We start from the raw sequence: 15,468 nt of genomic DNA, 5'->3' as shown, positions 1-15,468 counted from the left end.
TAATTGTACATATGTTTTTTTCGGTTGAATTGTTTCTCATGTTGTCATGTCTGTCAACTTGCACAGTTGAGTATACGTTATTACTTTTGATTATTGTTGAAGGCCGTACAGCTGACTTCAGCTAGTTATTTCCACATAATTTGGTCTTTGGAGAATAGCTATTTCAGTAGTCACCATACCACGTTGCTGGTTCATATCATGCAATAAATATTCTCCTTTTTAATGAAATAGATATAGGAAGATGTGGTGTGAGTGCCAATGAGACAACTCTCCATCCAAACAACAATTCAAAAATTAAACCAACATATTTTGCTACGAAAAAGATCTTTGAAACTTTTATATGTTGTCTTAATATTATGATTGTCTGTATTTGGATCACGCCTCTATTGTGCTCTTTCCAATAAAATGAATTTAAAAATTTAATAATCTATATAGCTAGTATCCAAGTTTTTGACCATCAAATAAAGTTAAAGTAAATAAAGTAATCACTAGAATTTGTGTATTAAACAAGAAATCCTGTTGCCTTTAGCAGTGCATGTAATAAACATATCAATTCATCAATATGGTACACGTGATTCTTCCCTAACCTTACATTTCCTTCCGACAAACATTAACTGTAAACATCATGTGTTAGTCTTCGGAATTATATACGAGAGGGGCAATAGCAGGTCCGTTAACATGTTAACAACACCTCGATTTTGGCAAAAAAAGTTAACAAAAAATGCAAAAGTGCTGATAACAGTTAACAAAGTGGGATGAAAACAGTTAAAAGCTTAATAAATTGATCTCAGATAACAGTTAACAACACCTTGAAAAGGACCATAACAGGTTAACACAAAAAGGTATTGCCCCCTTTGCCCCCTCCCTCATATACAACCTGTATATGTATCGTTAACCTTCGAAATTAACATAAAATGTTATTGTATAGTTCAACGTCCGATCTAAGAAATCGTTGATAGGTGTATGCAAACCGATAAAATGCTTGACAAATTTTATTTATATTTTCTTTCTTTAATTTAAACATTTTGATTCAAAATTGGTATTTCCTCAACATATTTACCATTACTGCATCTTGAATTACATGAAATAAGATACAATTAATAATATCAAATGACAAATAAAGGCACAATCCAGGGCTGACAGAGTGACATCCTCATTCGTCGAAAAACACCTCCGGTGATTGCAGAATTGTTGATTGGTGTAAGCGAATTGATCATCTGTTTTATTAGTGTCCTTAACGAACCGGATAAACAGCTGACTGTGGTCTCTAACTTCTAGCAAAAGTGACGTGTTGTTAGATTAATTTGTTAGAACGCAAACGGTATCTTATTATAATCTTCGACTTATCAGGGTTCGAGTTATTTAAGGACTTGTAATAGTTTCTGCCAACCTTACGTGTTCTTGTCCTTTTTTTGATAAATAGGTTTTAGTATCAACTGACACGAAGACTATGTAGTGCATGCATTTAACTTTGACCGCTATACATATGTCTATAGTCTTGGCCTAGAATCTCATGCTGTCGTTTGTGAACTTCTTTTTTGGGTAGCTGTTTCATTTAAATTAACCCTTACATCCCTGATCTTCTAGGCATCTAGTGACTTGATTGAAAGATTATGTCTTTATCATATGAAAATCAAGTTCAATCCCTCCCGTTAGGGGTTTAGTATCATACTATCATAAAATATATGAAAAGATAATAATCCGTAGCATGCCAACAACTAGAGTTTTTTTTTATAAGATGTTAATTTCTGATGCAAAGACCTTATGAGTAATTCAATATCAATACCAAAACATGCAATCCTTAATTACATGACAACAGTATCGTAACTTTATTCCCTCCGAATAAACTGTTTTCTCATCAACTTCTTCATATGAATTATTTGTAAATACTACAAGTAAAACCGTCACCAAACTATTTACAAAAAAAAAGTAAAATCACAAAAAAACTGAACTCAGAGGAAAATCAATTCGGAAAGTCCATATAATCACATGGCAAAATAAAATAAAAAAACGCATCAAAAACGAATGGACAAGAACTGTCATATTCCTGACTTGGTACAGGCATTTTCAAATGTAGAAAATGTTGGATTAAACCTGGTTCTATAGCGCTAACCCTTCCAAACTGGTATTCGATGTATTTTCATGAAATGTTTTGCATAAATGACAATTTGCTTGATTAGTTTGAATCTGGGCAATGAGCCCCAAAAACGGTAAAATAAATATTTGTGTTATTCTATTCTATTAGTCTTGTTTGTAACTATTTTGAGTTTTGTCAGTATACAAATCCTTTTTACCCCTCCTCCCCCCCAAAAAAATAATCCCAACTCCTAACAGTCAAACTTACAAAAAAAACTCCACTCCCCAAAAAAAGTTTGTTGATGGAAAAATCAAAAAATGTGCGCCAATGGAATCGGACGGCTACTCCTTGAAGCAACTTTGGTCTACAATTTCGTTTTAGCTACCCATGTATTACCTTTGCATTTAGCAATAAGCGTCCCAAGTGAAAGTAAATCCAGGAAAAGTGCTTAAAACGCAGAAAAAAACGCGATGTTTAATCAACATGTTTAATTTGCATCCATGCAAATATATAAAATGATGAAAAACATGTACATATGTATATATCTATGTACAAATATAATAGTTAAATAAGACATTATAAAAGGACAAGTTAGATGTGTCATATTTTGCCTTCGTGACTACAAAGTTTGCTGCTAGCAATTCCATCTTCCTTGTAGAATCGAGGTACCAGAGGACTACACGTAATCCTAAACTAACCAACCATATTAAAGACCTGGGTGATGGATGGTTCTAGGTACTCAGGGTATATAAGAGGAGTGCTTGCCGCCGACAGAAGCGCAGACAGTTCGGTACAGCACACAGGTGAATATTAAAGATTTTGTTTCTTAGTAAAATAATTAGAAATGGAGTATAATTGCCAATGAGACAACTATCCAACATATATTTAGTTCAAATGAAGCGGATTTAAACAACTATAGGTCAATTGGTTTAGCTTATATTGTTTCAGGATTTGGAATGCTTGAAAAATTCTCTAAATAAAGGTAAAACTTTGAATTATATTTACTATTTTTCGCAACTAAAATTAATGTAGATTTTAAAGATTATACTCTGAATATTTCTTCCATATAACTGACCAATCATTGCAGCACAACCTAAATAAATAAATTATTGATATACATGTATAGATCTGTAAAACGAAAAGATATATGGGGCACATTTTGTCCTTTATTTGTTTCAAAAAGAAATTTTAGCATCTCACGACTTCTACTTCGGATTATGTGCTCAAAACAATCGTATAGATAAACTCGTCCGCCGTTCCATCTATAGCTTCGCAGTCAGTGCAGAACTAAGTTAACACAACAGGGGTCCAGTTTTTAGTATAGATTACTCATGAAAATGAATAAATGGAGATTTAAAAATTTACGTCATTTAATAGCAATCGGGCGAAAATAAATTTAATAGATATAAGTATACGATCTTTAGTAATATTCATACAATATTTCAATACTGGAACATCCAAAGTTTTATAAAACTGGTTTGCTGGCACTAACCAATTTGATAACTGTGTACCTGAATGAAACAATTGCGTGTTTTTCTATATTTTGAAAAATGAAGTATTATAAGATTTTTAGGCGAATTATTTTGAATTATATATTTGCCGTATCCGAGTCGTACTCATATTTAAACGTTGAATGGCAAAATACCCCGGTGTTGAGGTTAAGGCATTATATTTTACCGCTTGTTTTTCAAGTTTTTTATTTGTATGTTACAGAAAATGATGAAAATAGTTTTACTCGGCCTTATGGCCGCAATGGCATATGCAGGTAAGGACATATAAAGTATATTGATTCATGATACATAGATTCGTTCGCCAATGTTTACACTATTCGAATGTATGTAGATTCATTTTGATATACGTACGTTCAATGAATTTATTTCAAATATGTATATATATACAAATGTATATGAAATCACAAGATGGCATTCAAAAATGAGCAAAACCACATAGTCAGTTATACAAGTCTTCTTATGTATACATGAATTAAGGGTCTTACACCAATGAACAAAACCAGTAAGTAATGAACATGCTCTGTTAATTTGGCATAGTATTAAGAACCATGACTTTGAATTACTCAGCACAATAATTACCGTACATATGTTTTGATGGAAAGTTGTCTCATTTACACTCATACCACATCTTCTTATCTATATTATTCGAAATAGATAATAAGTATATAAGATACAAGAATTACCGTTATATAATGCGTAGTTACATTAAAGGGGTCATCCAATTTAAAAAAAAAGCGTACTTTATTTTTAGTATACTATATTAAGATAAATAACTTGTAAAGAAAATTCAATATTGCGTGTTGATTTTATTGTACTATTTGATAAAGTATGAAAACTAATAATCTAATTTGATTATTTTGTAGCTCCCCCTATGAGGGGTATGGGTATGGGCATGGGTATGGGAATGCCACCTATGATGATGCCACCCATGATGATGGGCGGTATGTTGCCACGTAAGTTGTCTTTCTTTCATTGTAAAAGTTTTATTTAAGTAGTATAAACTATTGATAGCATACTGATTTATCTAAAATTATTTATTTCATTTTTTCCATACTTTCCCCACATTTTTCTGTATTCCCATCCTTACCTTTATAGATATTTAGACTGTATATGTTTGGAATCTCACATGGATGTTACACTTGAAAACACTGCACAATGATGTGATATTGCTAGATAGAATTATTGAACAAGGGTTTTGACCAGTATTTTCTACATCGCACCAAGCTGAATGGCATGTTTCATTTACGCTTGTGTTTTATTTTTCTTCATTTTTAGCGGGTAGTTAGAAAATTTGAAAATGAAAATAATTATCAATTCATTGATTATCTCATTTTATTTACAGCTGAAGCTTTGGACATGCTGAAGGACCTTAAACCAGACGACATCAAAGAAGCCATCAAAAATATGCCTCCACAAATGAAGGACATGATGAAGGGAATGGGTACGTTATTACATCCTATTCTTATTGAGTTACTTCCCCTTTTCTTCTTCTCATTGAGTTATACCCCCTTCCTTTTTTATATTGAGTTACATCTCCTATTCTCATGCCATTGAGTAATATCCCTTGTTCTCATTGAGTAACATTCTCTTCTTTTTAGAGAGTTACAACCACTTTCTTCTTCTCAGAAAGTAATATTCCCTTTCTTCTTTTCGTTGCGTTACAGTGTGTTTAGTTACGTTTTAACATCCCCTTTCTTCCCATAATTCAATTATGGTGTGGTTAGGTACTTTATAACATCTCATTTTGTCTTCCCATTGAGTACAATTGTGGTTATAAGTGTAAAAAAAAGGTATAAATATCACTTTTAAATATCTTATAGAACTTTACCAACTTCTATGCAATGATGATACATCTAGACAATGACTAGAAATTTAGAATGTACTATAGCTAAATTCAGATATAGCGAGTCAATATATTTGAGTCTTTTTTTTAATTTCAGGAATCTCTGAAGATCAAATCAACGAAGCCGTCAAAAGCCTCCCAGAAGATTTATCTCCTCTTGTTGAACAAATGAAAGAAAAACTAGGTAATACATTATAGAGAAGAGTCTAGAGAAGAGTCGTTCGTATCAAGCATAATAACAAAACCCATATTGCAAATAAATACAACAAATACATATAACAAATACATAAACCAAGAAAAACGCACGCATACAAAAGAAAAAAAACCAACATACAAGTACAATAGCAAGTAAGTATGTAAATGAATCCATTAACACAATATAAATAAACCAACAAACCAAAAAAAAAAAAAGTGAAAAAGTGTTAGGTTAAAAATTGAGAACTATTGCATTACATATGATTTTTTAAACTTTAAAAAGAACTTAAAATACTTGGCTTGCTAAAATCTGTGTTGAGAAAGAAAGTGTGTGCTTCTTTAAGATTTTAAAATGAAACAGATTTAAAAAAAATATCATAGTTGTTCAAAATCATCATGTTGAGTATGATTTTTATTTCAGAAAATCACCCAGAGGAAGTAGAAAAGGTCATGGCCAAAGTTGAACGTACGTATCTCGTCAAGAGCTACAGGAATTACTAAAAGTGACAAGTCACGTGATTTCAAAGCATAATAAAACTCTTATATTTCTAAATTCTATGTTTTTATTTTTGCATTTCAATATTGTTTAAACAGAGAAGGATTTATAAAAGAAAAGAAATCGCCTATTATCATACACATAAAAATAACATTGTCTACGCTCAAGTTTAAACTCAGTATGTTGGATAAGAAAAAAAATATCTTCAGACAACACAACTCTGTGTCCACACTTGTTGAATAAGAACAATAAGTCGGTTAAATATCTTATAATTGCTGTATATTGATAAATAATGTGATGAGAAACCTATATTACAGTTCCAAGAGAAATGCAAGGAAACATGAAAGAATCTGCTATCGATATTCTCAAGAGACAAATGCAAGACATGGGCATGGACATCAAAGGTTAATATACATTATAAGTATTTGGCTATGGTTTACTTTTTAAGAAAAGGGTGAAGGTTTGGTACCATCAAAACGTTTAACCCCGCTGCAATTGTTTGCACCTGTCCTAAGTCAGGAATTTGATGTTCAGTAGTTGTCATTTATTGATGTGGTTCTTAAGTGTTTCTCGTATCTCTTTTTTTTAACATAGATTAAAACTTTGGGTTTCCTGTTTGAATGGTTTAACACTAGTCATTTTTGGGCCACTTTATATCTTGCTGTTCATTGAGGGCTAGGCTCCGTGTTGAAGACCATATCTTGACCTATAAAAGTCTACTTTTATAAATTTTGACTTGGCTGGAGAGTTGTCACATTGACACTCATATAACATCTTCCTATATCTAATCATAAGTATTTGGTAATGGTATACTTTTACAAATTGTAACTTTTTCCCATTTACACTCACACCACAACTGCTTATATCTCTTTCTTTATATATACGTACTTGGTTAATATTGAATTACTTCTTGAGAAATTATTTTGTATAAGGTATTGTATTCGAAAGAGTCGATGAATTAGCTTGTGATTTAAGGCACTCCTTCTAGTGTTGTCATTATACCACATCTTCTTATATCTATCTGTATGCTTGCTCATTCAGTTAATCAACTTAAAATGATTAAAAAAAATAAGGTCCAAACTCCATCGCACAAATATGATCTTATAGACGGCTAAGGTTATTATTGTTATTCCCGTTTGTGATAAATCTCTTAGGATGTATCGGTATTTGTACATTCCTGGCTTTTAAATATTTGTTTTTGAGCGGACTGATGAAGGTAATCCAGAAAAGTGCTCATGATGCGTATGAATACAATTAACTGTGTATGAAGCCTATTAATACACGAAAACATATATGAAAGGTACAACCCAGTAAAATATGGGGGATTTGTACATAAAAATCATTTAAATTATTTATTTATTATTGGTTGCTAATGTTCAATGGCTAATATTTCATTTATATTATTGATTTATTATTGGTTCTAATGTTCAATGGTAAATATTTCATTCATATCATTGATTTATTACTGGTTTCTAAGGTTCAGTGGCAAACATTTCATTTATATTACACAGAAGACGAAGACATGTCATCTGTAATGGACAAAGCAAAGACTGCCATCTCAAAACAACTGAAAGAGGAGGGATTCGATATCAGTAAGTAATGGAGTAGCTACTATCAAATATAAAACTGTTGTGTATATTAAAAGTATATTGGTACGATTGCCAATGAGACAACTCTTCACAAGAGACAGAATGACACAGAAATTAACAGCTGTGTGTCTGCCATCTTAATCAACTAAATCTGGGGGTGGGAATGGAAGGATTGGTTTAAATAAATAAACAAGAAAGCTAAGTATGCCATTCTAAAACAATTTAAGGACCACGTTTTAGGTAAGAAATGGAGAAAGAAAAATATGAAACCTCAAAATAATACTGTCCCTTTTTCTATTCTAACCATTGTTTAAATTTCGTTTTGTTCCTTTCCAGATGACCCAGAAGGTATGCAAGCCAAGATGATGGCTGAGATGAGAAAAATCACCAACGCAAAACGTGAGTCTTAGCCTCGCTTTGAATAAGCAGGAAATATTTGACAGTGTTGACGATGTTAAGAAAGTCAATCTTATCAAATCATCCTGTTTATCAACATAGTTTATAATTATTTCATTGACTTACTAGTATTTCGTTTTCATAATGCCACATTACACATTTTTTCGGTTAGAAGCCAGCCTCCTCGTATTCTTTTTTTCATTACTTGACTGTTTTTATAGTGATATTTGAATACCATACCAAATATTTCATGACTGCAGTTTTGATTTTGAATTGTCTTGTTAAAAAATAAATAAATTATATTGGCAAGAACATTGTGATTATGCCATTACTTGAACATCTCTTCCGAGGCCTCATAAGTATTTAATGTCTTCTTTCTTCCTTTCGCTAGCTGATGAGAGTGACGAGGAAGTCAAGATCAAAGTCGCCAAGGATCTCCTCTCACAAATGAAAAGAGATGGACATGATGTCAACCCAGGTACGATTTTAATAATCATTTACTAACTGATGTTTAAGTTGTGTTGTTTGAATACTGCCTATTATGGTTAACCATGTCACCTTGTTTATTTATTGGTATTTAACTTAAAATAATATAGACAGCGTCCATTTTGAAACTAGTATAAATTAAAAAAAAACTTAAGTCCTTCTAAAGCTAGATGCAAACAATTAAAAATTTCCGAAAGACATCTTGTAATAGTACTGTTAACGAAGATATTATTAATTCTATTTAGAAAACCCACAAGAATCAATGGAGAAATTGAAAACCGAATTGACAAGCCAACTGAAAGCCATGGACATTGAAGTTGACGCTGGTGAGTTATATATTTAAAATAAAATGTAAATAATAAATATTGATTAGTTATAGGTTGCTTAACGTTCAGTGGCAAATATTTCATGCATGTTCAGGACGAATTAATAATAAATAACAAAGATGTGTAGTTTTGGAGTAACCACAGGGAAGATAAGCTTGTTAAACATATTGATGCACGCTATAGCAGAGCATCACATGGATAAAAGGATAAAAACAATACGCCTGCAATGTCCGAACGACTATATTAAACTCTCTACAATGAATGATGTCAGCGATCCTCACTTTGCCTTCTTCTTTTAAACCTCGTAAATCTTACTTTTTCTGTTTAATGTTTGCACAGCGCATCTTGTTAAGTTTTAAGGAAACATTTCTTCATTGATATAAGTGAATTTTAGAATAAAGAACATTTAGATATTTAACCTACACGTTAAACTAGCTACCTCATTTTTCGTCTATTAAGACCGGTATGTTGTATTTGATTTTCAGAAGACATGAAAGCCAATGATTTCAAAGCCATTTTACAGAAACTTGTTTCCAGTGGAAAAGTCGGTAAGTTGTTTTAACATTGTTTAATAAGCTATCTCTTACTCTTAAACAAATAATTAAAAAAAAGAACAGCGAAATGCGTTATTTTCAATAAATGGATTGATACATTTGAAAAACATATTTACCACATGATAATACACCATGTATACAAATGATATTGCAATGCTTATATTGTTTGGCAGAACAAGTCTTAACTGGCTTATACTATATCTTTCAGTATCTGCGAGTACTCTTACATCAGTGCGAATGTGTCTTTTGTTTTTTATTTGAAAGTTGATATTTGCACTTCATATCAATCTATCCAGATTAGCTACTGTATTTCAGACTGATTCATTTAGTTTGTTCTTATTTTACTGGTAGATCAATGTCCTAGGTTAGAAATAGTTGGTCGCCCGACTATGTTTAACTTTGAGATATTCTGTAAGGGTCTAGCCAAAGTCATTGGCATGAGTCTCAGGAGATATTCTGGAAGGGTCTACCCAAAGTCATTGGCCTGTGTCTCAGGAGATATTCTGGAAGGGTCTACCCAAAGTCATTGGCCTGTGTCTCAGGAGATATTCTGGAAGGGTCTAGCCAAAGTCATTGGCCTGTGTCTCAGGAGATATTCTGGAAGGGTCTAGCCAAAGTCATTGGCCTGTGTCTCAGGAGATATTCTGGAAGGGTCTAGCCAAAGTCATGGGCCTGTGTCTCAGTGGTTGTCGTTGGTTGTTATCAGTGATATTTGTTTCTCATGTATTGTTTTGTTACAAACCAGGCTGAATTTTAATGTGCGTATTGTTATTCTTTTACTTTTCTACATTGGCTAGAGGTATAGGGGGAGGGTTGAGATCTCACAAACAAGTTTAACCCCGCCGCAATTTTGCGCCTGTCCCAAGTCAGGAGCCTCTGGCCTTTGTTAGTCTTGTATGATTTTAAATTTTAGTTTCTTGTGCATAATGAGTTTAGTATGACGTCCATTATCACTGTACTATTATGCATATTTTTAGGGGCCAGCTGAATGACACCTACGGGTGCGAGAATTCTCGCTACATTGAAGACCCATTGATTGCCTTCGGCTGTTGTCTGCTTTATGGTCGGGTGGTTGTCGCTTTGACATATTCACCATTTCCTTTCTCAATTTTATGTTTCTTTCCTTCTTTGAACTATTTAAAATTTTGTTCTGCGAGGACTTTCATTAGCTACCTATACGGTATGGGATTTGCTTATTGTGGAAGGCCGTGCTATGACCCATAACAGTTTACTGCTAATATCCAAAATCATTTGATTTATAAGGGGTAGTCTCACTGGAAATCATTTCACTTTTCTTAGTTCGACACGACGAAAATTAAATCAAACAAATACATAGTTAAACTATTTGTTTTCTTTTAAAGGAAATCCAATGCATTTAATGATGTCTGCTATGGCCACTTTCAGCAGTAAGTATTAATAGAACTATAACTTTACCTGCATTGGTATATTTAAAATGACTGGGACGGGTGAAAGATTGCTGATAAATGCCCAGTGGCAACTATAACAAGCATATTACATACATGACGTACATAAATTGAATAAATTGATTGATAAATATTTAAAATAATGTGTGTACCATTTCCGGCACATTATGAACTGTCAATCTGTATTACCTTTTGATAATTGGATGGTTTGGTGACACGTGATTTAGTTATTTGCTATCATTGGATGGTTTGGTGACACGTGATTTAGTTATTTGCTATCATTGGATGGTTTGGTGACACGTGACTTAGTTATTTGCTATCATTGGCTAAAAATATATGTAATTGTTTTAATCAAACATCTTTTCAGGCGGAGAAATCCCACACGGAGGTCCAATGCCACCACCAATGATGATGCCACAAGAAATGCCACACCCACAAGGAGGTAGATATTAGTTTATTTTATTATTTCTTCCTGAAAATATCATACACTCTTAAATAATGGAAATATACTTTTTTGTATAAAGTTCTTTTTTAACACGTAATGGGTAATAGTTCTGAAGCTTATATTGACAAATTATGCAAGTAACAACAGAGGGCAGCACGAATAAGTTCAAATGCAGTTTTATCTCTCTCTCCATCTGTTATGTTAATCTTTTCACACTCCTTGGTGCACGTTTGACAATTTTAAATCTATTTTTCAGGATACAGAATGCAGCCACTTAACTCATACGTTGAAGGTAATATTGAATTCTTAGTTTTATATTGACCACTTACAAATGTTGGAAAGCACCTCTAGATACTCTAGATTGTTGACCTAAAATTTATCGACTGTAAGACCAGTTAAATATGTTAATACCTATGTAGTGTTTAACATCGTTTGATTTTCCAGTCTTTAGTTCTAAGTACTCACTGCACGTTTAATTGTTGGACAGATTATACATGCGCTTTTAGCGTAGTAGATTTGTACGAAATACATCCCAATCTCTCATTAAAATATATAAATATTTTCATTCGTGGACTTCTTTTTAATGTGTTTGGTAACTTCTGTTATTTGTGAAATCTAAATAACAAATTATATATTTTAATCAGGTGCCGAGGATGCTTTGGTTCATGTGTTCGGAGATGATGATGATGTTATCCAGAATCTGATGGAGATCAAAGCCGGAGCAATGAGAGGCGTCCTCCCAGAACAAGCACTCTTCAGACTGATGAAAGACCTAATGCACTAGTATGTAGATTTATCATAAGATGAAAATTATTACTTTCTAGATATGAATAAATTTAATAATAAACTGAAAACTTTATTAGAAGAGACATACTCTGGATTGCTTGTTATCTGACATGTATGTGCGGCTGCCAATGTCGATAGCGGGACTCTACTGCAGTAAATGTCAACAATAAAAAGAAGCTTGCTTTCATTTAATCACAAAACAAACACAGGTTTAAGATTTAAGCATTATTAGCTTTGATCAATAAGGAACTACTCAACATTAATCCTAGTTTTTGTACATATTGCCAAAACAAGTAACAGAATGCACGGAAGACACTGTCCATTGAATTACAAATTGTTCATTTGTTGCGGAAAAATTGAAAATATTATTAATATAACCGTTTTAATATTTCAGCCGTCTCGAGGCCCGTGTTCTCATTGCCCAGAACAGAATCCTAGAAGAGAAAGTAGCTGCATCCCAATTCCATGCCATGCCACCATTTGCCAGAAGCCCATTCGGTCTGAGAGTTCTTGGATGTAGCCACCACCGCCATTAAACGGGCGATACAAACTGCTGCTGCTCTAGAATCTGTGTTCCACTCTATGCTTTGTTTTGATACCAATAAACATCAGATTTCAAAATCTTACTGTCAAACATTACAGTTGTCTTTCCTTTTCTTTTAAATGATGTTATGTATTAATTATCTTTGTTTGTGTGTCACATTGCTGTAGACTCAATAAAAACGAGTGGATTCACTGATGTTGAACTGTTATTCTATACCAAATACATGGCGTTTATTTTCAAAGCTATGTGACAAATGTTACGAATGACAATTCCCATCTTAGATCTGGTTTTATATTGGTTTTAATAGGTTAGTTTATTAAATAACGCATTAATTTTCCTATCAATGCGATTAAAGACCATTAAAGATATTTGAATGAAACTAACAGACAGCTATCACTTAAATAAAGGAATCTACTTTGACAGTGGCATGATTTGTTAGATTGAAATGAATAGAGTTTTACAAGTAAAAAAAAAATATTATACTAATTCAAATCTATTAAATAAAGAGATGTGATATGATTACCATAAGGACAACTACCCACCATTGACTAAGCCACGAAGATAATGGCTACTGTAATTCCATGTGTGACCTTTAACAATGAGGACAGTCCATATACCGCATACCAAGCCATACGAGGCTACCTGTGCATGTTCGACTTAATATAGACGAGAGTAGTCTCATTGGCACTCATACCTCATCTTCGTATATTTATTAAAAAAGGTAGATTCCCTGTTGATAGACTGAAATAAGAACTCTTCAAAATACAACCACCAAGTTCTAAACGTGAAAACGTAAACAAAATGGAACAAAAGACAAAAAATAGCAGCAGCGATACATTTTTCGACCTAAAAGGATAACACGTGAAGATTAAATGAGAAAACAAAGCGACGCTGGGCCAAGACGTGTTAATCTAAAAATCAATCGAATTAAACATGATAAACAAAAAGACTTTAAACAAAAAAAATCTGAACAATTTTGAATCTTTGACCTAAGATCTACATGCTTTACATTTTGAAGTCACAAATGTTCTCAAAAATGTAGGTTGTAATTTGAAGCGTTGATCACACATCAACTTACTGAAAGTAGTGAGAAGAAACAGAGCAACAAGTAACATTGTGACCATAAGAAAGAAAAAAGAGCAGACAAAATACGTTCATCCCAAATTGAAATAGAATTCCACGAGCCCGATATCAACATTGACTGGCATGCAAGTGCAGTGACTGATCTATTTTATATAAGAGGGCCAACCGACAGCTCAAGTCATGCTTCAGTAATTCCCTTTATAATCAACCAATTGTTTTACTCAAAAAAGGGGCGGCCCCTGTCTGCCCCTAAATCTGTCTTTGAGGTGCACCAGATGGGTAAGCCATTCCTGCTCCACCAATGATGAACAAGGCCAACTGAACGATGTCCAGGATTGAGGCTACGACGTATGTTGCATGTCCGTGGTCAACTGTGACAAATACTCAATAATGTTATTATGGCTAAAAAAAAATGTGCCTTCTATAACACCATCATACAACGCCGTAAACCCTTTTTAAAGAACCAAACGGTTCTCAAACCCCTTATAACAAATTGAATATTCAATACATAATCTTTATTGTGTTGTTTCTCACGAATTATTAAAATATTCTAATTTAGAATAGTACCGGTAACATTTGAAATGCAAAATATAGAAAAGCCTTCTTTCATTTCAATATATAGCAGGGGTTCATAAAATACTTCATATAATTCATATTAAATCTTAAATAAAGCTAATATGTGATACGGGGAAATATTTTTGAAATATTTATTCTGACACGAAACTTCTATGATGGAAGTTTTCCCATAGTACTTATATACCCTACGACATATAGATATCAGGTAATTATTTAAGGAAGTTTAAATTAAGACATTACATGTACAAGAAGTAAACTTATAGCTTTAAGCAACATTATTACAACTATGTACTGATCGATTAACAGTTACAAATCTTAAACTTGTCTTACATGTAAACGGAAGGAACCACATGGACATGCAGTACTACTGTAACCAACAAGTATTATATTATCAAAACTCACTAAAAGTATAAAAAAAATTCGTATTACTTATTTCAAATTTGTCCTTCTAATACACAATGTATTTTCTGTCAGGCCGAAGGGAGAACAAATTTCAGTGTTAATACCATTGCACAAATAAAAAAAAAAACACCAATTAATTATTCTGACTGTTTTATTAAAATAGACAGGGATTTTATTTTTGATCATATTATAATATTATAATCAGATCCCGTGTTCGCGCTTTGTTTCCTTCCAATGTCTTTATTAAACTTAGAATCGTTGCCACAAGGTCTAGAAAATGTTCAGTCGAATATTTTTTGCAGTTTAAAGAAATTAAAACACAATTGAAATTTGAAAAAGAGAATAGAGAATAGAGATAATGCATATAAACGTAAAATCTGTTGCAATTGTGCACAAATAAAAATCAATTGATATTGATATAAACAGGTGAAATATCAATATGCAAGAGTCAAAATAAAACAAATTTACATTATGTATAAAGGAGAAAAGAGCTCTAGGTATACTTTATTTGACATTGAGCGTTTGTTGAACTCATTTTTTTTTTTGGTAGTTTGAGATCTTTGTTTCCTAGTACTAGTCAAGTAAATACCTTAATTATTGTTCAGTTATATTTTTTGAATTACTGCATGAACATTTTCGTATTGTTGAGGTACGTCGCATTGTATGTAAACCTCTAGAATCTCTACATCTATTGGGAGATAACATGAACCCATGGTTTAGGGCTCATTCAGGGCT

At 32.7% G+C, this 15,468-nt stretch overlaps 1 protein-coding gene across 1 annotated transcript; it reads left to right on the top strand.

Annotated features, from left to right (window-relative positions):
- Positions 1-2,796: 2,796 nt before the first annotated feature.
- Positions 2,797-12,767, top strand: LOC134728072 (uncharacterized). The gene is made up of 17 exons (XM_063592471.1): positions 2,797-2,880; positions 3,791-3,842; positions 4,452-4,541; positions 4,931-5,029; positions 5,529-5,615; positions 6,048-6,092; positions 6,440-6,526; positions 7,634-7,714; positions 8,048-8,110; positions 8,499-8,585; positions 8,839-8,919; positions 9,405-9,467; positions 10,835-10,879; positions 11,265-11,339; positions 11,599-11,634; positions 11,987-12,125; positions 12,523-12,767. The coding sequence occupies exons 2-17, from the start codon at positions 3,794-3,796 to the stop codon at positions 12,662-12,664; spliced, it is 1,269 nt and encodes a 422-aa protein (XP_063448541.1). The 5' UTR covers positions 2,797-2,880; positions 3,791-3,793; the 3' UTR covers positions 12,665-12,767.
- Positions 12,768-15,468: the final 2,701 nt, after the last annotated feature.

This window comes from Mytilus trossulus, chromosome 8 (assembly GCF_036588685.1).
Source record: "Mytilus trossulus isolate FHL-02 chromosome 8, PNRI_Mtr1.1.1.hap1, whole genome shotgun sequence".
NCBI lineage: Eukaryota > Metazoa > Mollusca > Bivalvia > Mytilida > Mytilidae > Mytilus > Mytilus trossulus.
The sequence above is the reverse complement of the archived record's forward strand: the minus strand, read 5'-3'. Positions and strand labels throughout refer to the sequence as shown.